This window comes from Rhinopithecus bieti, unplaced genomic scaffold (genome assembly GCF_001698545.2).
Source record: "Rhinopithecus bieti isolate Rb0 unplaced genomic scaffold, ASM169854v2 scaffold_42039, whole genome shotgun sequence".
In the NCBI taxonomy this organism is placed as follows: domain Eukaryota; kingdom Metazoa; phylum Chordata; class Mammalia; order Primates; family Cercopithecidae; genus Rhinopithecus; species Rhinopithecus bieti.
This window is the reverse complement of record NW_016818642.1, coordinates 1,688,042-1,712,834: the sequence shown is the minus strand read 5'-3', so window position 1 is coordinate 1,712,834 and position 24,793 is coordinate 1,688,042. Positions and strand designations below refer to the sequence as shown.

At 45.8% G+C, this 24,793-nt stretch overlaps 1 protein-coding gene across 1 annotated transcript in view; it reads right to left on the bottom strand.

Moving 5' to 3' along the window:
- GLDC (glycine decarboxylase) overlaps nucleotides 1-23,336 on the bottom strand; it is a 67,570-nt gene extending 44,234 nt beyond the window's left edge. Inside the window, 3 exon segments of the mRNA XM_017857352.1 lie at nucleotides 22,262-22,340; nucleotides 22,894-23,083; nucleotides 23,085-23,336. Coding sequence (XP_017712841.1) covers nucleotides 22,262-22,340; nucleotides 22,894-23,083; nucleotides 23,085-23,146 — 331 coding nt within the window. The 5' untranslated portion in view covers nucleotides 23,147-23,336.
- Between the last annotated feature and the right edge of the window lie 1,457 nt (nucleotides 23,337-24,793).

Genomic DNA, 24,793 nt, shown 5'->3' with positions numbered 1-24,793 from the left:
GATTTTCGCTCGTTGCCCAGGCTGGAGTGCAATGGCGCGATCTCAACTCACCGCACTCTCCACCTCCCAGGTTCAAGTGATTCTCCTGCCTCACCTCCCGAGTAGCTAGGACTACAAACATGTGCCACCATGCCCGGCTAATTTTTGTATTTTTAGTAGAGACAGGGTTTCACCATATTGGCCAGGCTGGTCTCAAACTCCTGACCTCATGATCCACCCACCTCGGCCTCCCAAAGTGCTGGGATTACAGGCGTGAGCCACCATGCCCCGCCACTGAAGGGTACTTTTTATTTTTTTTTATTTTTATTTTTTATTTTTTATTTTTTTTATTTTTTTTGAGACAGAGTCTCGCTCTGTCGCCCAGGCTGGAGTGCAGTGGCGGGATCTCAGCTCACTGCAAGCTCCACCTCCCGGGTTCCCGCTATTCTCCTGCCTCAGCTTCCCAAGTAGCTGGGACTACAGGCACCCGCCACCTCGCCCGGCTAGTTTTTTTGTATTTTTAGTAGAGACGGGGTTTCACCATGTTAGCCAGGATGGTCTCGATCTCCTGACCTCGTGATCCGCCCGTCTTGGCCTCCCAAAGTGCTGGGATTACAGGCTTGAGCCACCGCGCCCGGCCTGAAGGGTACTTTTTAGATACAAATGACAACGTATGGTTCTTTATTTGCCTCTCTGCATAGAGATAGATCGTGTTACTAAAATGTAACTGGGACTTAACTACTTAGGCAAATGTCTGTCTTCTTTAAGATCTTCTTAGGGACTCAGTCACTTAACCCTGGGAAATGATTTATTTTATTGTTCCTCTATCAGAGAAAAATGTAGACACAGCAAAATCTAAGACAGCAAACTGGCAAGGAAGACACTTAACATGTTTTAACCCTACTGAACTCTATCTGAATATTATTTGCATCAATCTTTATCCTCAAGTAAAATACTTTCACCCTCCACCACACACACGCACACGCACACACACACACACACACACACACACACCCCACTCCACGTGCTTTCCCGGGAAATAAATTCACAGGAGATATGGTACTTTGCCAGAGTAGGGTAAGAAAGAAAAGAGAGGATAGTCTTGAAGGTATTAGTTTCATGAGTAATATAATCTAACTACCTTATGGAAGATGATCTTGCCTTCTTCCACTGAAAGTTTAGGAAACAAGTAAAAATGCAATAAACCCACATCTGAGAAGATAGGCAAGGACAGCATCCCTAGGAACAATCATGCAAGAAGTCCAATCACCTCCCAAATAATCTTCTTAGGGGCAGAATGATTCAGATGTCCAGTAGGAGGAAAGATTAATTAGCAGTGCCTTGTAGGCGAGTCTGGCTTCAATTATGATCCTGTGCAGGGGGGACAGGTCCCTGTTCCACACCGGTCCAGCTCTCCAATGACAACAGCCTGTGAAGGGCTCTGTCTGTCAAACTGAGTTTAGCCTTTGGAAATCAAGCTGGAGAATATGATTCTTTTTACAATATAAGAAGATAATTCTACTGCTGGTGTGGAAAGGTCACTGAGGGGAGACCCTGGCCCAGGGAGATACGGTAAGAGGCCAGCACTATAGTTCAGGAGAGAGATGGGTAAGAGGAGTGTTACGAGTTGAATTGTGTTCCCAAAAATGATACTTTCAAATCCTAACCCCATGGTACCTCTGACTATAACCTTACTTGAAAATAGGGTCTCCACTGATGTAATCAAGTTAAAATGAGATCATGCTGGATTAGGGTCAGCCCTAATCCAATGATTGGTGTCCTTATAATAAGAGCAAAATTGGGACATGCAGACACACATGCAAGAAGAATGCCACATTTGATGGCAGCAGAGGCTGGAGCAATGCATCCACAGGCCAAGGAGTGCCACGGACTGCTAGCAACCCCCAGAAGCTGGGAGAGAGGCAGGGAACTGTTCCTCCTTCAGAGCTTCCAGAAAGGAGCCAACCCTGCCAACATCTTGATTTCTGACTATGGAACTGGGAGTGAACAGGCTCCTGTTGTTTTAAGCCACCTAGTTTGTGGTACTATATTACATGGCAGCCACAGAAAACTAATAAAGAAACTATATCAGTCATTTTTAGGAGACATGGTAATACTCTTGGGCCCAGCTGGCCAGTTTAAAAAGGCTCAGGTTGGTCAGGCGCAGTGGTTCACACCTGTAATCCCAGCACTTTGGGAGGCTGAGGCAGGAGGATCACTTGAGGTCAAGGAGTTCAAGACCAGCCTGGCCAACATGGTAAAACCCCGTCTCTACTAAAAACACAAAAATTAGCTGGGCCTGGTGGCATGCGCCTGTAATCCCAGCTACTTCAGAGTCTGAAGCAGGAGAATTGCTCGAATCCGGGAGATGGAGGTTGCAGTGAGCCGAGATCATGCCAATGCACTCCAGCCTGGGCGACAGAGCGAGACACTGTCTCCAAAAAAAAAAAAAAAAACACTCAGCGGGGAGGGGGGAGGGATTGCACTGGGGAGTTATATATGATATAAATGATGAATTGATGGGTGCTGATGAGTTGATGGGTGCAGCACACCAACATGGCACAAATATACATATGTAACAAACCTGCACGTTATGCACATGTACCCTAGAACTTAAAGTATAATAAAAAAAGAAAAAAAAGAAAAAATAAAAAAAATTAAAAAAAATTAAAAATAAAAAAAAAAACACTCAGGTGAACTCCAGCACTTTGCCAGACACGGTTTCCCACACATCATTAAGATTCTACTAGTGGAAGTAATCGACCCCAATAATACCATTCTCTTTACTAACCAACATCATCCACTGGCGTAAGACAGCTGGTGCTACGGTTCTGGAATGTGTTGGAAGTCTGTGCAGAGGGGTGCAGCAACCTCCCCCACAGTGCCTCAGAGTGACGCAGCCAGAGGTCAAACCAGCAGGCCAAACCAGCACCACCAGTTATCTAGCCCAAAGATTTGCACTGATTGCTCTCTCACTCACATGGCCTGGCATGGGAAAGGAAAGCCTTGCAGTCAGGTTGTTCCACAAGCAGCGTGGCTGAGAGAACCAACTCAATGGCTGACTTTTAATTGGCTGCATGCCTGGAGAAAAATAATATAATAGTAGTTGAAATAATTAGAAATAGCTAAATGGACATTGGTGGGAGCCAAAAGGGTTATTTAAACCAACTGTCCTCATGGTGAGTGAAACTGCTAACCTAATTCTTCCAGTGCAGGACTCTCCTTCCTCATACTCAGCCCCAGGAGACAAAATAGGATTAGAGAGATAGGAATTTGGCTATTGTGCCAAGAGCCACAATCCCTAGTAAGGGACTGTAGCAAAAATCTAGCTCTCGCCCCATATAGAGGTGCTCAAATGTGTTGTTTTGATTTTGCTTGTAGACTTTTGGAAGGTCTTTTTACTGTGGTTTTATTTTCCACTCCTGTGATAGTAGCCCTAGCTGTTAGGTTAACTCCCACTGATAGGAAAGGTGGGGTTAAAGTTGTATGGGTCTGCAGCAGAGGCCACCTCCTGGGAAGGAGTAGATAGGCTCTCACCCAAAGGAAGGGGAAGAGTAGGATCCACGTTTTCTGAAAAATGCACTTCAAGGACTCAGATTCAGGAAAGTCATGGAGGTGACAGAAGGCCTGGAGCTCGGGGCTAGAAGCTGAGAAGAATCCTGAACTAAACCAAACTCCAGATCGCTTCCCTCTGAGAACACAAAATGCTACCCCTCTGCCTGCCTTCAGCAAAAATCTACACTGTCGCCCCATATAGAGGTGCTCAAATGTGTTTAGATTTTGCTTGTAGACTTTTGGAGGTCTTTTTACTATGGTTTTATTTTCCACTTCTGTGATAGTAGCCCTAGCTGTTATGTTCATTCTCACTGATAGGAAAGGTGGGGTTAAAGTTTTACAGGTCAGCAGAGGCCACCTCTTGGGAAGGAGTAGATAGGATCTCACCCAAAAGAAGGGGGAGGCTAGGATCCCAGGAAGGGGGTGGAGCACCACCCTAGTCCTGACAATTAGCTCTGGGAGACCAGTCAAAAAGCTTAATTGACTACAGAAGGAGCAGGATTGAAATGAAAGACAAAAAATAAAAAGAAGCAGCTCAATTGAACGGGAGTGTTGTGGAAGGTGAAAATGGTAGTTTATTTTTTCACTTGACAGAAGAAGGAACACAAGAACTAAGATGGTGCCTGCCACTGTTTCAAGATTGACCACTTACATGCTGCCGGGTCTTTATAACTAATTGTTTGGTTCTTCATTTATACTAATTGGCCTTTTAAAAATTTCAAGTGTTTCATTCAAATGTGAAAATCATCAGAGCTACTATAGGGGATGGTGATGTCTGGAGTCCCTAGACTCTCAGGTAGAAGAGAGATTTGAATTTTCCTTTCACACGAAAACCCGTTCCCTTATACCTCTCTGCACAGCTGTCCAGGAGGTAAGAGGTAAAGGTTAAGCCCCTTGTGAGAGAGCCCTGAGTACAGCCCAGTTCCCATCTCCCTCCCTTCAGTCTCCACCTGCCACTCAGGCAGTGTTCCTGCCCTGTCCCATGTCCTCAAACAGTTAAGGAAGAGAAGATGTCACATTAGACCAGCCAGGAACCCACTGGCCCGATCCACATGAGTTCCGGGTCTCCAGATACAAATCAGCAACCTGCAGAGCAGCCACTGATGTCTTACACGCTTGAATCAAACACCTGAAAATTTTAAAAGGCAAACTAGTGGGCCGGGTGCAGTAGCTCATGCCTGTAATCCCAGCACTTTGGGAGGCCAAGGCGGGTGGATCACAAGGTCAGGAGATCAAGACCATCCTGGCTAACACAGTGAAACTCCGCCTCTACTAAAAATATTTTAAAAATTAGCCAGGGGTGGTGGTGGGCGCCTGTAGTCCCAGCTACTCAGGAGGCTGAGGCAGGAGAACGGCATGAATCAGGGAGAGGGAGGTTACAGTGAGCCGAGATCGCGCCACTGCACTCCAGCCTGGGTGACAGAGCAAGACTCCATCTAGAAAAAAAAAAAAAAAAAAAAGGCAAACTAGCTTAAATAAAGAACAAAATATCTGTAAGACCCAGAAGCATAAAAGATGTCAAACATGAGACAAAGAAGTTTCTAAGGCGATAAATACATACTCTAGTCTCTATAGGACTAGCCAAACTTCTCAAGTACCTGTGAACTCTGTCCCTATCCAGCTTGGGACTAATGAGTTTTCCTGGATTGGTTCTCATGACAGCCTGGTAGTTATGCCCAATTTTACCTTGAGAACAAAGTGAGTTAATAGAATGAGCTGTCCCCCATACAACAAGTTAATGGACACTTTTGAGCCATTAAGGGTAGGTTCCTAGTCATGCTTCTTTCCATTCACTCATCCATCGCCCAACGCTACAAAACTTCCCAAGGAAAACTTCCCAGCTAGAAGCCAAGACGGTCTGTGACTTGATGAACAGAGGGGTAAGCTGCTTCTTACTGTGATAAAATCTAAGACCTCAGGCTTCCACAGCCACATATAATAAAAATAATTCCCCAAACATACAGCCTAGTGAGTGTCTGAATTGTTTCAAATGTTTGTTCACTGGTTGCCATTTCTCAGACCCACTCATGAAATGCCAGATCTGCAGGAGAACCAGCCCAGTGTACCTAGAAGCCCAGGGTTTGAGTTACTTTGATATCAAGACAGCAATACATGCAGAGAAAAGGAGAGAAGACAGAAAAGTCCATGTTCAGAGATCTACCTGCTGAACCAACATGAAATTGAACTTCATAGAATCCAGTCTTTAAGTCCAAGTTAAGGGACATGATGATGTCTAAATAAAACCCCAAATCCTAACTAAGCATACAATTCCTACTACTGTACATTTCTTCTCCTGTGGAAAAGAGCTCCCTTTCTAGAGCAAACAGTATGGGGTCCTTAAATCCCAAAGTGGCAGCCTTTTCCTCCTGCGTAGTAAAAGAAGCATTCTGAGAAATGATTGTGCCATCCAAACCTTGGGCAGCAGATGGGAAAAGGGAAAAAGAAAACTAGATTTTCCCACCAGAGCAAAGCTCACAGCAGAGCACATTCCTCACACTTTTGCTTTCAACTGGACAAAACCAGCTTGCTCCTGTGCACAAGCCTAATTCCTGAACATGAACTAAAACGAAACTGACCAGCGGGGAAAGAGACCAAATGAGAAAGGGAGACGTCCATTAAGAAATGATTGAAGGCAGGGGACAGTGGCTCATGCCTGTAATCCCAGCACTTTGGGAGGCTGAGGCAGAAGGATTGTTTGAGCCCAGGAGTATGAGCCTGACCAACACAGTGAGACCTTGTCTCTACAAAAAAATCAAAGAATGAGGCAGGGGGATTGGTTGAGCCCAGGAGGTCAAGGCTGCAGTGAGCTGTGATTGCGCCAATGCACTCCCACCTGGGTGACAGAGTGAGACCCTGCCTAAAGAAAAAGAAACACTTGGAGACAAGATGTCGTCTTCCAGATGCTTGCCTACAGCTATGCAGGGCAGCCAGCAACTGTGCATTATTTTGCACTCTCGGCCAAGAAGGAATTCAGGCAATCCTTCAGGAACCTACACAGTAAGTTCTTTTCTTGCAGAATAAATGCCTGCTTCTGACCTTGTTTATTCTTCTGCCTCAGAGCATTGCATAATCTCCTGGTCCTAATGTACCAAGAACAGAGTTCAGTGGCCTCTAGGTATCACTTCCTAAGAACTGCAGGTAAGAACTTGCACTGCTGCTGCTTCTCAGAATTTCCTCTTTACATCATTCCAAATAAGAGCCTTGCTAGAGCAACTCCCTTGCCATTATGCCTAAAATAGCAACAGTTTTGCACTAACCAATGCACCAAATAAATGCTTTCCAATAGCAATAAGATGATTTTGCTGTTAAATTTTCTTTTTTCTTTTTGCGATGAAGTCTTACTCTGTTGCCCAGGCTGGAGTGCAATGGCACGATCTCGGCTCACTGCAACCTCCGCCTCCTGGGTTCAAGTGATTCTCCTGCCTCAGCCTCCTGAGTAGCTGGGATTAGAGGCACCCGCCATCACGCCCAGCTAATTTTTGTATTTTTAGTGGACATGGGGTTTCAGCATATTGGACAGGCTGGTCTTGAACTCCTGACCTCAGGTGATCTGCCCACCTTGGCCCCCAACAGCTGTTAAATTTTCAATACATTACTAGGACTAGGTTTTAATATCCTATTTATGTAAATTTCCACAAGAACTGGAAAAGTGTCATTAACATGGACAGGCAATCTGTATGAGTCAAGATTCCTGCTACAACTAAACACACACACACATACACACATTGTTTCCCATCCTTAACCCATTACCCCAAACACAACCCTACAATTTCTTTTGGCCTCAATTATAAGGGAAAATGTATTCAGGTTTTGCTTTTTGCTTCTTTGACAATCTAAAATTGCTATACCTAAAGTTTTACACTATATATATACATATACACACACAATATTATGTTATCATTTATATTTTTAAATAATTATATATGCAGCCGGGCACGGCTGGCTCAAGGGGCCTGTAATCCCAGCACTTTGGGAGGCGAGGGCGGAGCGGAATCACTTAACGCGGTCGGAGATCGCAGACCATTCCTGGCCTAACACGGCTGAAACCCATCTCTACTAAAAAAATCAAAAAAACTAGGCCGGGCGAGGTGGGCGGGCGCTGTGAGTACCAGCCTACTCGGGGGGCTGAGGCAGAGAGCGAATGGCGTAAACACTGGGGAGCCGGGAGTTTGCAGTGCAGCTGAGATCTGCGCCACTGCACTCCAGCCTGGGTGACAGGACGCGAAGACTCCTTCTCAAAAACATAATAATACATTATTATTATTATTCATCTAATATATGTCATATGTTTATATGTTTAGGCAGAACATCTTTGTGGATGATTCACAAGAAATTGATAATAAATAGAAGATAATAGATGTGGGAGGGAGGCTTGCTTTTCACTGTATATCTTTTTTTTTTTCTTTTTTTTAAGAGAGACAAGGTCCCGCTATGTTTCCCAGGCTGGTTTCAAATCCTAGCCTCAAGCAATCTTCCAGTCTCAGCCTCCCAAAGTGCTGGGATTACAGGCATGAGCCACCCTGCCTGGCCTCCCTGTATATATTTTTGTGCTTTTGAGTTTTGAACGTGTCTATATTGTTTATTTGAAATTAACATTAAAATGTTGCATGTAGAATGAAATCCTCCTTGTAAAATACATGGGTACGTGGGTGTATATGCCATCAGTCCTGGGCTTCGGCAGGCCATCCACAAAGCATGGTTCTGGGGGGGCCCAGCCAGCAGCACCTCACACACAGCAGCCACTAACTGCGTGAGCGCCTCCCTCACTCTTCGCCCTCCATGTGCTTGGCAAGACACTAGGAAAAGGTCTCCAAGGAAGTCATCAGGACTGAAAACCAACACACTCATATTTGAATTTGCCCAATGTCACCAATTTGAGAAAGGCCTTTCTCTGCTAGAGGGTAAGGGGAAAGCTGGGGCCAGAATGTGAGGACAGAGACTGCCTGGGCAGATTGTTCTTGCCAACATCCTAATCCTTGGCTGTAAATCTGCACAGGAACCATGGCATGGGGCTGGGTGTCAATCAAGATAAACAAACCATGAATGACAGCACGGCAGGACTTTCTTTTCTTTCTGAAGGGAATTCAGAATTTGGATGCAAATTCCATCTGCATGCTGAGCCTTTTCCCAACATCATCCAGTCATTTATAGCACTCTTTTCTCTCCCCTACAGCCACCTGGATCAACCCCACTTACCCAGTCCATAGACCCAACTCCCTATTACTTGTCAAGTTTCCTCCCTGGGCAGAGGAGGGTTTCACTGCCTAAGTCAGCTGAATCACAGAATGTGTTGAATCATTCCAGGAAGCCAAGCCAATCCATACGCTCTGCACAGAGTACAGAGGAAACTGAACCTAAAATCCTTGCAGAGCGGCAGAGCTTTGCCATGTGTGAGGATGTGGTCAGGGCAGCAGCATGCCGGCCCAACCTGGGGCTCTGAGTCTCCTTGCTCTAATCCTGCCAGGCTCTTCCCTGTCTTCTTGCTCAGCCAATTAATACCACATCTCCTTCAGTCCTTCATGACCCTCAGGGGTTACCGCCCTCCTCAGGACATCTCCACTCAAAAGGAGCTGAGGCGTGTCCCATCTGTGTTTCTGATGACTCCTTGGTTCCTTGTCTCTGTAGGAGTGAGCAGTCTCTGCAGCTATTCCTGATCACCCGAGAGATGCACAACTTCAAGACCCTACCAGCTGTAGCAAAACCAAAACAACATTCACAGTGGGGAGTGGGACAAGTGATGCTATGTCTGTTATTTTACTCCTTGAACTTGGATCATACTCCTTCCTGTGGGAGGCCCCTTTTCATTTAATCTACAAATGTTTTTTAAAGAAATGTACAGAGAAACATCGCAATTCATAGTATTTATCTGGAGTACCAACTGACCTATGTAATCAGGCCAAATGCTGAGTTTGAAATGAGAATCAGTGGAAGTCCCAGAGGATTTGTTTTCTCTCTTTGCTGCCCCAAAGGTACATTGCCATGGCCTGCAGAGCAAGAACAAGAAGGGAAGGCTATATCCTAAGAGTCCAACTCAAACAATGTATCATGCTTGAGAAAAAGATCATTTTTTATAGATCAAAGGCATATGGGCCGGGCATGGTGGCTCATGCCTGTAATCCCAGCACTTTGGGAGGCTAAGCGGGGAGGATGGTTTGAACCCAGGAGTTTGAGACCAGTCTAGGGAACACAGCAAGACCCTCCATCTCTACAAAATAAAATAAATTAGTCTATGTGGTGGCACATGCCTGTAGTCTAGTTACTTGGGAGGCTGAAGTGGGAGGATTTCTTGGGCCCAGGAGGTTGAGGCTGCAGTGAGCCATGATCATGCCACTGCACTCCAACCTGAGTGACAAAGTGAGACCCTGCCTCAAAGAAAAAAAAAAAAAAAAAAGCATATGGGGCCGGGCGCAGTGGCTCATGCCTGTAATCCCAGCACTTTGGGAGGCCGAGGCGGGCGGATCACAAGGGGTCAGGAGATCAAGACCATCCTGGCCAATATGGTGAAACCCCATCTCTGCTAAAAATGCAAAAATTAGCTGGGCACAGTGGCACGTGCCTGTAATCCCAGCTACTCAGGAGGCTGAGGCAGGAGAATAGCTTGAACCAGGGAGTTGGAGGCTGCAGTGAGCCAAGATTGTGCCACTGCACTCCAGCCTGGTGACAGAGCGAGACTCCGTCTCAAAAAAAAGGCATATGGAAAAATTTGCAGTCCAACCCAGAATCACACCAAGTGAATTGTAATCTCTTATAGTAAATGCTCAGAAAATACAGGTGAATCAATGTGTTGCAATGAAAATTCACCTAAACTTCCACATACAGCTAGCTCAATATTCCCATGAACTCACCCGTTACAGAATCATGATGATAAATAATGCACAAATTGTTCCCACATTTGGTTCAACTACATCTCAAAGTGCATGAGCCTCAGAGAAACATTTATCAGTGGAAACCTGCAGCTATTAAGAAAGTTGTATAAAATAATGCAGTGTCTACAATAATTTCAGATTTTCCAAAATTTTATTTCTTCCTTGTTCAGTCAATTAGCATGTTGATGATACAGGCATTGAGAATTCTTACTAAAATTCTCAGTTTGCATTTTTGTATAAATACTCTGGACTTACAAAAAGTAAAGCAAATTTGAGTCAAAATGAGATCAAAGTTATTCGTACATCATATAACTGACACTTGTTAAAGCAAGGCACAGTGCTATTTAGTGAGGTGGGAAGAGGACATAAAGAATGGAAGTCACAACACAGATTCGCCCACAGTGGCTCACGTCCTTGTTCTCTAGCACCCGCCCTCGTGCAGCCTGGGCCCTCACTCCCAGCCTCCTGAGGCAGGTCACTGAGCTTCCAGGCAGAATGTGGGTGGGACTGCCCCACCTCTCTCTCAACCTCACTGACCTGACTAACGGACCTTGAAGTCCTCCCCTTGGCTGAACTCAGTCACCACATTTCTCTGTTCCTACTTCCAGATCACTGACCGATGGTGGGGTGGAGAACACTCAAACATGCCTTACAAATTCCCACCATTCAATCTCAGCAGACCCTGTCTGCAGGCCGATCGAGGGTCCTCGCCACCCAGATGCTCTCAGCAGACCCTGCCTGCAGGCCGATCAAGGGTCCTCGCCACCCAGATGCACACAATAGCTCTTCTGAAATTCACTTTTCCCTAGCGCTCAGTCTCACCTTCCTGTCTCTCATGCAGAGAGATCATCAGACCTGTAGCCCCTCAACTCCTCCCACCTCGGAGGATCCTTATGTCTTTATGCAGACTTTCTTCCCTCTTCTGCCTAAGAAAGGTCCAGAATACGACAAAGGGGTCCACAACGCGCTTCCTGAAAATATATCCTCCTGCCTCTGATGACTTCATCTCAGACTGCCCTGCCTCTCTTCTTCTGCATGTTTTATTTCCCTATATCCTGGTTTCTGCTTTCTTCCCCACACTCCATCCCTGGGAAATTTCACTAATTCTCATGAATTTATTCAGAGAACTCACTAAATCTGCAACTCCATCTCTTCTCTCTCTGGATCTCTAGACTCTACTTTCCAACTCTTGCTTCAACTTTTCCAAATGCATATTCCACGAATATCTCCAACCCAATTCTGCTCAAGACCCAATCTCTCCTTCCTCTTCTCCCTGTTACCCCTCTGTTAATGAATGACATCAATATCACTACCCCATCTAGAAACTGACTGACACCTCACCTCCTGCCTCTCTGGATCAACCACCATGTCTATACAAAAACCATGCTCCTGGCCAGGCACGGTGGCTCACACCTATAATCCCAGCACTTGAGAGGCTGAGGAGGGTGGATCACCTGAGGTCAGGAGTTGGAGACCAGCCTGGCCAACATAGCAAAATTCCATCTCTACTAAAAATACAAAAATGAGCTAGGTGTGTAATCCTAGCTACTTGGGAGGCTAAGGCAGGAGAATCGCTTGAACCTGGGAGGTGGAGGCTGCAGTGAGCTGGGATCGTGCCACTGTACTCCAGCCTGGGCAACAGAGTAAGACTCTGTGTCAAAAAGAAAAAAAACAAACAAACCCAAAACCATGCTCCTCATGCCTCTAATTCCAGCACTTTGAGAGGCCGAGGCAGGCAGATTGCTTGAGCTCAGAAGTTCAAGACCAGCCTGGGCAACATGGTGAAACTCTGTCTCTACAAAAAATACAAAATTTAGCCGGGCGTGATGGCTCATGCCAACAAGTCCCAGCTACTAGGGAGGCTGAGGAGGGAGGATCACTTGAGCCTGGGAGGCAGAGATTGCAGTGAACCAAGATCGTACCACTACACTTGAGCCTAGGTGACATGGCCAGACCCTGTCTCAAAAAAACAAAAACAAAACAAAAACAAAAAAACTCGCCATGCTTCTCCTGGGCTGCCCCAAGCCAGTGACTAAGCTCTGCAGGAAAACTAATGCAGACTCATTCATTCTCTAGAGGTATGAGACTCCTCCCACGGGCAGCTGTAGCTCCAGAACTCCATGTGGGCCTGATGGAAACTCTCTTAGATCTGTTCTGTACTGTAAGATTCTTTCTACCCGGTCTTCATTCTACTTCTCTCCCTTTCCACCAAAGTTAGACCTGCATTAGTTTGGAGGCTCCCCTGCCCTCTCCTGCTTCTACCACCAGTAAAAATGTCTTGTGTATCTAACATTGTTTTGGTGTCTGCTACCTGGTGGACCTGAAATAATGCACATTTACATCTCATATCTAACGTCTCCAATAGTCTCCCACTTGGTTTCACTGCCTCTGATCTCAGAGGCACTCTGCAAAACACAGGATCAATCCTTCCACTTCTCTCTATAGTAACTTTTCCTGTCTACCCATTACTTAGAGGGGGAAAAATAAATCCCTTTTGGCTCTGAGCCCTCCATATTGTGGCCCCACACCTTGTTTACCATGTGCCTCTGCAATCTAACATTCTAACCACATGGTCTATTCACCATCCCCTCAAATAACCATGTATTTCCATACTTTCATGCCTCTGCTCGTGCCATAACTTCAGACTAAGTCTTCATCCTATTTGCAGACCCATCAAATTATTCAATATCTATTTCCTTATAAGTTATAACCTATAGCTGGGGATATCTTTATCGTCTTTTACCTCCTGACTTTTGTACACCAAGTGCCTAAAGCAGTATCTTATCTTCTACAACTGACTCTCAATAAGTGCAGAATGGAAGCAGATGGAGGAAGCTGTAGAAGGAGATTTGGAAATAGCAGCTTAATAACCCACTGATAACAAATGTGATAGCAAACACCAATCCAAAAACCAAAAGCTGAGTAGTCTAGGGCACTTTATGTATGGGCAAATGGTCCTATGTACCGTAATAGTCCTCAAGAATAGCACTATATTTATAATACAGTATAACTGATTTCAATTTGATAGCACTGAATACGTTTTGAGGTTAGAGTGAGTTATAGTCACACCACTGCACTCTAGTGTGGGTGACAGTGCAAGACCCTGTCTCTAGATAATAATAATAATAATAATAATAATAATAATAATAGGATCTGGGCATGGTGGCTCACACTTATAATCCCAGCATGTTGGGAGACCAAAATGAGAGAATCACTTAAGCCCAGGAGCTTCAGACCAGCCTGGGCAACATATTGAGACCCCTATCTCTACAAAAAATTTTAAAAATTAGCCAGGTGTGGTGGTCCTCCCTGTGGTCTAAGCTACTTGGCAGGCTAAGGTAAGAGGATTATCTGAGCCAGGGAGGTCGAGGTTGCACAGAGCTGTGATCATGCCACTGTGGTCAAGCCTGGGTGACATAGCAAGATACTGTCTCAAAGAAAATAAATAAAATTAAATAAAAATAAAATGTTTTAAAATAAAAAAGATAATAATGAATAGATGTTATACTACAGTTGTCTAAACCCCTAGAATGTACAACACCAAGACTGAATCCTAACATAAACAATCTTCACTTTGGGTGAGACCGGGCGCAGTGGCTCACCTGTAATCCCAGCACTTTGGGAGGCCAAGGTGGGTGGATCACCTGAAGTCAGGAGTTCAAGACCAGCCTGGCCAACATGGTGAAACTCCCATCTCTACTAAAAATAGAAAAATTAGCCAGGCCTGGTGGTTCATGCCTGTAGTCTCCGCTACTCGGGAGGCTGAGGCAGAAGAATCGCATGAACCCAGGAGGCGGAGGTTGCAGTGACCCAAGATTGCGCCTGCACCACTGCACTCCAGCCTGGGTGACAGAGTGAGACTCCATCTCAAAAAATAAATAAATAAATAAATAAATAAAAACTTTGGGTGATAATGGTGCATTAACACAGGTTCAATTGTAGCAAATGCTCTGGTAGGCAATGCTGATAATGGGAGACTCCACGCTTGCGTGGGGGCAGTGGGTTTAATGGGAAATCTTTGTACGTTCACTCAGTTTTGCTATGAACCTAAAACTGCTCTAAAAAATAAAGTTGGTCCGGCAAGGTGGCTCATGCCTATGATCCTAGTATTTTGGGAGGTAGAATTGGAAGCATTTCTTGAGCCTGGGAGTTTGAGACCAGCATGGGCAACACAGTAAGGCTGTCTCTAGAAAAAATACAAAAATTAGCTGGGCATGGTGGCATGCGCCTGTAGTCCCAGCTGCTTGGGAGGCTGAGGTGCGAGATCACTTGAACCCAGGAGGTTGAGGCTGCAGTGAGCTGTGATCGCACCACTGCACTCCAGCCTGGGCAACAGATGAGACACCGTCTCAAAAATAAAATTAAAAAACCCAAAATTGGCCAGGCACAGTGGTTCACGATTGTAATCCTAGCACTTTTAGGCTGAGGTGGGCAGATCACTTGAGATCAGGAGTTCAAGACCAGCCTGACCAACATGTTGAAACCCTGTCTCAACTAAAAATACAAAAATTAGTTGGGCATGGTGGTGGGTGCCTGTAATCCCATTTACTCGGGAGGCTGAGGCAGGAGAATTACTTGAACCCAGGAGGCGGAAGTTGCAGTGAGCCGAGATGGAGCCATTGCACTCAAACCTGGGGGATAAGAGCGAGACTTCTCTCAAACAAACAAACAAACAAACAAAAAAGATGCTTTATTACTTTATCAAGATTGAGAGTTTTTTAAATTTTGTTTTGTTTTTTATTTTTTAAGATGAAGTCTCATTCTGTCGCCCAGGCTGGAGTGCAAGGGCGCAATCATGGCTCACTGCAACCTTCTCTTCCTTGCAACCTCCACCTCCCAGGTTCAAGCAATTCTCCTGCCTCAGCCTCCTGAGCAGCTGGGACAACAGGCATGCACCACCACAGCCAGTTAATTTTTGTATTTTTAGTAGAGACAGGGTTTTGCCATGTTGTCCAGGCTGATGTTGAACTCCTGGCCTCAAGTGATCCACCCGCCTCAGCCTCCCAAAGTGCTAGGATTACAGGCATGAGCCACTACGCCCAGCCAAGACTGAGATTTCTAGTTTGGGATTCTAGTTTTAATAAGAAAGGAAAAACTGATCATAATTTATTTTAGGACTCAACACATTAAAAAAATTTTCTTTTTACTTTTTTTTTTTAAAGAGACAGGATGTTGCCCAGGCTGGTCTTGAACTACTCAGCTCAAGCAATGCATCCACCTTAGCCTCCCAAAGTGCTGAGATTACAGGTGTGAGCCACCACACCTAGCCTCATCACTTCTAAAACAAATATTTTCACCCCTCCACTTTTACCATGATATACTTCAACATTTATCTGAATATCCCCCAAATAATTGATAGCATAATTATTTAAGATTCCATCAATTCTTTTTTTTTTTTTTTTTGAAGGACAGAGTTCGCCCTGTCGCCCCAGGCTGGAGTGCAGTGGCCGGATCTCAGCTCACTGCAAGCTCCGCCCTGGGCTTCACGCATCTCCTGCCTCAGCCTCGCTGAGTAGCTGGGACTGACAGGCGCCCGCCACCTCGCCCGGCTAGTTTGTTATATTTACTTTTTAGTAGAAGACGGGGTTTTCACGCGTGTAGCCAGGATGGTCTCGATCTCCTGACCTCGTGATCCGCCCGTCTCGGCCTCCCAAAGTGCTGGATTACAAGGCTTGAGCCACCGCGCACCGGCAAGGTGATTGATCCTTCAACAATACTCAAGTGCTTGCCGAATTACGTCTTGCACAGTGCATTTTCCACTTCCTTTTCTCAGTGAAGGTACTGCCTTTCCTTGAGGTTTTTTTTTTTTTTTTTTTTTGAGACAGAGTTTATTATTGTTTTCTAAGTAAGTGGGTTAGTTGCCTGGACAGGTGTGGGTGAAAGTTCTATTTTTAAATATGGTCTGGTAATTGCCCATTTGTATATGTAGTCCCTCACAGCAGAATCTGTTTTGTCTCTGTCCTAACATAAACAATCTGTCTATGTAATCCCAGGTTGCCATCCCTCAAATAACCATGTGTCACCCAGGTTGGAGTACAATGGCGCGACTTAGCTCACTGCAACCTCCACCTCCCGGGTTCAAGCGATTTTTCTGCCTTGGCCTCAGCATTCCAAGAAGCTGGGATTACAGGCATGCACCACCACGCCCAGCTAATTTTTGTATTTTAGTAATTTTGTATTTTAGTAGAGACAGGACTTCACCATGTTGATCAGGCTGGTCTTGAACTCCTGACCTCAGGTGATCCACCCGCCTCACCCTCCCAAAGTGCTGGAATTACAGGTGTGAGCCACTGAGTCCAGCTTCATCTTTGCTTCTTTACATTGAGAAGATATATTCCAACTCCTAACTCTGTCTTTCCATCCCATTTCACATCATTTCTGAACACTCATGACATTTTACCCACAGCTCTCATGGCACCTGGAACTTTTTAACTGTCTGACCTATTTATATTAAGAAGGTAAGATGTAAGCTCCTTGGAGATAGTGAGCTCCTATGTTTATTCAAATGTATATCCTCACTGGGCACGGTGGCTCATGCCTGTAATCCCAGCACTTTGGGAGGCCGAGGCAGGCAGATCACGAAGTCAGGAGTTTTAGACCAGCCTGACCAACATAGTGAAACCCTGTCTCTACTAAAAAGTATGAAAATTAGCTGAGCATGGTGGTGTGCGCCTGCAGTCTCAGCTACTTGGGAGGCTGAGGCAGGAGAATCGCCTGAACCCAGGAGGCAGAGGTTGTGGTGAGCCAAGACTGTGCCACTGCACTCCAGACTGGGCAACAGAGCGAGACTCTGTCTCAAAAAAAAAAAAATGTATATCCTCAGAGTGTCTTCCAATAGTAATCGGTAAGCGTTTAACAATTTAGGCAACAGAGTGACTGTTCAAGGTTATCAGTCAAGTATCTGCCTATTGAAAATTAATGACAAAAATATAAGGGCAAAGCAGATTCTGCTGTGAGGGACTACATATACCAGACCATATTCAAAAATAGAACTTTCACCCACACCTGTCCAGGAAACTAACCCACTTACTTAGAATAAACAATCCAGGAAGCCAGCCTGCTACAAATTAGACTTGCAGAGAAAGCCAGATTGCTATCTCTAGTGACAATCCAGGAAACCAAACAATAACTTCCATAACAATTGGCCCCAAATGGCCAGAACTTGATTAATAACTGATAGCTTCCCTAATTTTTGTCCCACTTCCAACATAGGACCAATCAGGCGAAGCCAAATATGTACCCATACCCAATCATATCAGATGCCCGACTTCTAGTTAACCCTCAGACAGCTTCCCTTGTAAACAACCTCCAATCAGAACATACCTAAAGCCTTTCCTTTTTTCCACAATAAAGCTTTCCTCTCCTCTGTCAAAATGGAATTCTGACTCCCTTGCTACAGCAAGTTCATTATAGCCTTTGTTTCTCTCATTTAGCTAGTCTTTACTGCCACAGTCGTTTAATGGAAATTTATTGGAATCATCCTAAAGAAGAAATCATAATTCATGTAAGTTGGGAACTGATGAGCCAGGAATGCCCAAAGGAAAAACCTTGTCACAGACTGCGGGGCCTGCAGGCAGGACCTGGCAATGGGCATCATCTGGCTAAAGACAAGTCGTGTCCTCAGACTGGGGAACAGCTGCCCCGGCCTAGTTGCCCCTGGGGTCAGCTCAGGAGAGTGCACAACCCAACGAGGGTGACAAAGCCAACACCTGCAGCTGCATTACACAATGTTCCCTCCCTCCGCTCACTGCCCTCCATTAACCATTTGGTAGAAATCACTCTGGAACATTCAGCTGGCACATGTCCACCATTCTGACAACTCATCTCCTCAGCTCTAGTTGAATAATGTGAACATTGGAGGGTTTAGTTTCTCCTCTCTCTTCCACAAGCAATGTGCAATTTTGTGTAAACTTTAATCCCTGCAGTTTATCTAAGATTAGTTCACTCTAGTTCAGTCTAGTTACCTTGAGATGAATTCACTGGAAAGACTACACAGCCAGGCATACCATAGCTAAAAGTAACTGGCTTTGGTCATAAAGTAATTTTTAACTTTGAATTAATTATAAAATGAATACCTACACTGCAGAAAATTCCAAAACTGCAAAGTAATTAAGGGAAAGCTAAAACCACTAATAAGGGCACCATTCAGAGAAACCAGTGTTACCAATGACACATATCCTTCTAGTCTTTTGTTGTTGTTGAGTGCGTGTGGTTGGGGAATGGGGGATTCACTTGAACAGGATAGGATTTTGAACTGAATAGCTTTGCTTGTTTCTCTGAATAATGACTTACTTAGCAGCCAGTTCATGATCACAGTATTTTTTCAAGGCACTTCCTGAATTGTCCAAGAAGAGGGAGAGCATCCTTTATGATTGATGAACCACCCGTCCTTCCCTGGTTCTGTTCGGCCATTCTGTCCTATACATGTTAATCCTCCTACCTCCAGCAGCCTCCCCCAGATATATCTAGCAGAGCATCACTGCTCATTCTTCAGTATTGCACTTCCGTGACCCCTTCCCTCGCCGTGGCAGCAGGCTTTAGTGTTCCCACATCTGTGCTGCCAGGAAGCTGCTACAATTCTGCTGAGGCAGTTGGCATATGGCAGCGTGCTTCTAGTGCAACTGGGTTTGTGCACATCTGTAAACTGGACATTCCAGGTGAGTCAGGACAGAAGTTTTCTACTTTGTACACCCACAACCTTACAAAGGACAAAATGAAGAGAGAGAGCAAAGTAGTGGATGGAGTGTGGACAGTGGAGCTGGGCTGCCTGGGTTTGAATTCTGCCTCCACCACTTACCAGTTATGACCTTGGGCAAGTCATGCATCATCTGAATATCATGGTTTCTTCATTTTTAAAACAGAAGTATTAATGGTATTTTCCTCATAGGATTGTAATATACATTAATACACAAGAGCATGTTAAAGAGTGTCCAGTACATGGTAAGCATTACGTAAATGTCTGAGATTACTGAGTTATGTGTAATAAGTAACCCAAGTATTTCCTAACTGATTACAACCCTCACAATCTTTACTCTGCAATGAGGACATTTAACACTCTTATAACTAGCTCTCACTACAGCTTTCTCTGTACATGGCAAACAAATATTTAATCCAGAATTCCTCTCTGACTACACTAGAACACAGGCATTCACATGAAACCAAGTTTGAGTAATGGTGCTCCACTATTAAATGGAAATGCTACTACCAGAACTTACATGCACCGATTTGCTCTCCCTACCTGGAGAATATTCATTCACTGTGACACGCTCACACCTCAGAGTCAAAATTCCTCCTTTGCAGATGCATTCTCCTCCACTCTCCCAACACCCCAGCTCACTATTCCAAGAAGCAAGCTTTGTTGGAGAACTGGTCCATTTCAGGGAATGGGGGGACTTCTGATTGTGCAATATTTTCTGCGTGAATCATCCCAAACTAGATGGAACAAGCCCAAAATGTCACAGAAGCTACTAGATTTAAAGTTTATATGGCATGGGCATGGTGGCTCACGCCTATAATCCCAGCACTTTGGGAGGCCAAGGCGGATGGATCACTTGAGGTCAGGAGTTCAAGACCAGCCTGGCCAATATGGAGAAATCCCATCTCTACTAAAAATACAAAAAATTAGCCAGGAGTGGTGGTGCACGTCTGTAATCCCAGCTACTCAGGAGGCTGAGGCAGGAGAATAGCTTGAACCAGGGAGGCAGAGGTTGTAGTGAGTTGAGATCGTGCCACTGCACTCCAGCCTGGGCAACAGAACAAGAATCCATTTCAAAAATAAAAAATAAAAAAGTAAAGTTTATACTCAAGTTGCAAATTACTTTTCAGGAGCCTGCTTCCACAGTGAAGAATCAGAATCCCTTGATGTTCAAATTATTCAGCTGGAACCAAGAACTAAACTAAAAAAGGATACACAACTTCTCCATGTTTCCCAGGCTCTAATGCTCTGAAAAGAACATTTTATTTTAGAGTATATATATTATAAAAATAGCTAACCTAAACGTTCCCTGACTTTAAAAATCTCAGGAAAGGATTCACTTGTTCAAATATTCACCTAAAATACCCTGCTTTAAAGATACACAATTTTTCACTCTTCACACATCAAATGAATTAGGATTCTGATTTTCTTTTCTTTTCTTTCTTTCTTTTTTTTTTTTTTTTTTTTTGAGACAGGGTCTCACTCTGTTACTCAGGCTGAAGTGCAGTGAAGCCATCTTGGCTCACTACAATCTCTACTGCCCAGCTCAAGTGTTCCTCCCACATTAGCCTCCAGAGCAGCTGGGATTACAGGTGCACACCATCACGCCTGGCTAATTTTTGTATTTTTTATAGAGATGGGGTCTCCCCACATTGCCCAGGCTGGTCTCAAACTGCTGGCCTCAAGCAATCCACCTGCCTAGACCTCCCAAAATGCTGAGATTATAGGCGTGAGCCACTGTGCCCAGCCAGGATTCTGATTTTCTAAAATGGAAATAGATAAGGCTTCCTTCCAGCTATCCCTACATCTCAATTAGTTCAATGCAACAAAACATGCAGCTTTTCTTCAATGACCATCAGATTGGAAACTAACAAAGGCAGCAGCCCTCAGCATAGCCTGAGCAGCCAACTTGAAGCAGATAGACTCCATACCTCAAATGTCCACCTTCACACAAAATAAAGCTTGCCATCTGCACGCTATATCCTTTCTATCATAGCAACAAAATAAAACAGCTGCTGTCTCTTCATTTTACTCTAGAAGAAAAAGAGATAAGTATCTCCATGATTGAAAGTGAGATAACCAGATGAGTTTTTTTTTTAAGAGCTCTGCCTGTGCCCTTGACTTATGGATTGTCTCCCCACCCCATGCAAGTCAAATACCCACATAAAAATACCTGTGAAAAGCAATCTTGGACCATTAAAAATATTTTAAACCTAAAATAAAATTCTAAGAAACTCTATGACTAAACTGACCTTTCTTAACCCAATGTAAATCTTACTTGTGTGTTTTTCTAGAAAAACCATTTGGGGTTGGGTGCAGTGACTCGCGCCTGTAATCCCAGCACTTTGGGTGGCCAAGGCGGATGGATTGCCTGAGGTCAGGAGTTCGAGACCAGCCTGGCCAACATGAAGAAACCCTGTCTCTACTAAAAATATAAAAATGAGCCTGGTGTGGTGGCGTGCCCCGGTAACCCCAGCTAGTCAAGAGGCTGAGGCAGGAGAATTGCTTGAACCGGGGAGGCGGAGGTTGTAGTGAGCCGAGATCAAGCCACAGCGCTCCAGCCTGGGCGACAGAGACTCTGTCTTAAAGAAAAAAAAAAAAGAGAGAGAGAAAAAGAAAAGAAAAGTAAAACCATTCGGACTCAGAAAGTAATGCTGCCTTTCAGTTGGGAAATAATAAAATGTGGACGTGAGATAAGAAAACAACTGGAAGCTACTGCGATCTAAAGAAGCGTGGGGGAGGGAGGCCAGATGTCTGGTCACTTCTCCAGTTGCACAACCTTAGGCAATTCCTAGATCCTTTAAGTCTATCCAGATCTGCGCAGGTGATGGCACCTCTCAACCCAAAGTATGAGAGCACCCTGGCCGGTGAGAGGGTGCCTGGGAAGTGGGGAATCTGCTACAAAACGCAGGGGAACCTCGCTGGGGCCCTAGGATAAAGACCAAGAACCGCACAACATCGACTCCGTCCTAATACAAAACTGTCTGCTCCAAGAATCAAACATTCCACCCTCTCATGGTTCCGGAGGTACCCGCCACTGTTTTATTTTAATCCATACATTCCCAGTCCTGAGCAATCCTAACCCCAGAGCTGGATCTTCAGGAAACTACAAAAGGCAAACAGGCCAGAATAAGCCGAATCCAAGGGAGCCCTCCCGGCCACTTACAAACAGGGTCTTCCATTTTCAAGGGTCTTTTCAAACGGATGTTGGCAGGAACCGTCTTCTCGATCAATTCATCAATGCTCTAAAATTAAAACGCAAGGCAGAGGAAAGTGCCTCTGAGTTAAAAGAGTCACCTCTGTGTTTTGCGACTACAAAGGCTTGTGGGAACCTCATTTAAATCGCCTAATTAGGGTTCTTTTTAAAGAGAAAAGGAAAATTTTGAGCAAGCCAGAATGACTTGGAGGAAAGAAAATCATGAAGCGGGGTGGAGATTCCGCCACTCGGGGTTGGATTTCAGTTGCAACCGGAGCTAACCGGTAAGCCCACTCTTAACCCGGGGGTCTTCCTCCTCTTGCAAAGTTAAGGTTCCTCTACAGGGCTACATGGGCTGGGGGTGGTTTAAAAACGTACACTTTTGAGGCACGAAGACTGGGTGCAGGAGAAAGTAAGCAGTTAAGACGTGAGAAGGCACGAGGACCAAAGGCACGAATTCGCTTCCACGCCACGGCCCGGGACCCAGCGTGCGGGGACCACGCGGAGCGCAGCAGAGCTCAGGGCAGGAGCCGGGAGGCCGCGCAGGCAGAACCCGGGCAGGGTGGAGGGGAGGCCGCGGAGGGCCGGATGGAGGTCCTTACCGCCAGCCCCAAGGTCTGCAGCATCTCTCTCTGGTCTTTGTCCCCAGGGCCGATGTGTCTCCGAGCGAAGTCGTCGTGTCTGGGCAGAAGGCGCTCCAGCAGGCGCGAGGCCCCAGCCGCGGCACTGTCCCCGCCGCCACTGCTGCTGTCCCGGCCCCGCGGCGCCCAGCACGGCCCCGATCCCCAGCCAGGAGGCGGCCGCCCCGACCCCGCGGCCCAGGCGCAGCCCCCACACCCTAGCACAGGACTGCATGGCTGCGGCCACAGTCCCCTGCCCCGGCCCGCAAGGTTCAGCCGCGGTCTCGGCCCCTTTCCTGGCCTGGGTCCCCCGGTTGGCTGCTGCGTCCGGCCTGGAGCCCCTTTCGCTGGACCGCCGGCCGGACAGATGGATGGACGCTCGCGGGCAATGAATGGGCGCTGCGCTCAACCAAGACACTCGCGCAAAGTTGTGGCTCCACCCAAGGCACCTGCTCCGCACGCTTTAAGCGGCGCCCTGGAGGCGGGAAGTGGGTTGGGGCCAGGAAGCCTTGGCCAATGAAAGCAGACAGAGGGGAGGGGCGGAACAGTTCCCGCCCCCGCCCCCTCTCCCGACCCTCTTCCCAGCCCTTCCGTAGAGTCCAGCTTTCCCTGGACCGGAGGCTGCCATCTCCAGTCCTGCCCACTCCGACGCTGGCTGGTGCCTGGGGCCGGGACGCTCCGTACGCCCCCTGCCAGGGTGTGGAGCTGCATTGGTGCAGGATCAGGTGGGACAGCCCAAAGACTCCGGGCCAACTTCCTGGGGGACTCAGCGGAGATAGAATATAATTCTCGAAGCTCTCCATTTCCTTAATTTTGAGGTATCTTTCCCTGTCATATTTCATGTTAGGGAAATTAATATGGGCAGATGGCGGTTCTTTTATCTTTGCGGGAGCGTGATCAAGTTACTCAACCTCTCAGAGCTTCAGTTTTCTCATCTCAACGGAGCTGGATGGGATTTTAAAAAGAGATTATATGTACATGGAAAGCACTTGAAAGTAGATTTGAACACTCTCTCTATGTATGTTTTCTCTTCTCTTCTTCTCTCTCTGTCTCTCTTTCCCCGCCCCCATATGTAACGCTATGGCTCACGCCTGTCATCGCGACAATTTCGGAAACCCACGAGGTAGGATAGCTTGAGCCCAGGAGTTCGAGATCAGCTTGGGCAACATTGTGAAACCCTGTCTCTACAAAAAATACAAAAATTGGTCGGGGGTTGTTGCCTCCGCCTGAAGTCCCATCTACTCTGGAGGCTGAGGTGGGAGGATTGCTTGAGTCCGGGAGTTTCAGGCTGCAGTGAGATCTGATCGCACCACTGCACTCCAGCCTGGGCCACAGAACGAGACTCAGGGAAAAAAAAAAAAAAGAAGTGTGTGTGTGTGTGTGTGTGTGTGTGTGTGTGTGTATACTGTATATACATATATGTACGTGTGTAAAAGTACAAAGGATATTTTGTTGTTGTTGTTTTTGAGACGGAATCTCGCTCTGTCGCCCAGGCTGGAGTGCAGTGGCGTGATCTTGGCTCACTGCAGCCTCCACCTCCCAGGTTCAAGCAATCCTCTTGCCTCAGGCTCCTGAGTAGCTGGGACTCCAGGCACGTGCCACCATGCCCAGCCAATTTTTTTTTTTTTTTTTTTTTTTTTTTTTTTGTATTTTTAGTAGAGACGGGACTTCACCGTGTTAGGCAGGGTGGTCTCCATTTCCTGACTTCGTGATCTATCATTACAGGGGTGAGCCACTGTGCCCGGCAAAAGTACAAAGGATATTAAGATATACATTTTTACTGTCATCTTACTTTGAAAGTTAGTCATCTAGAACTGGATTTTTTGTAAATGTACCATCTCCAGCTGTCTCATGACAGTTTTAGCAAAAGAATGAACTTTTT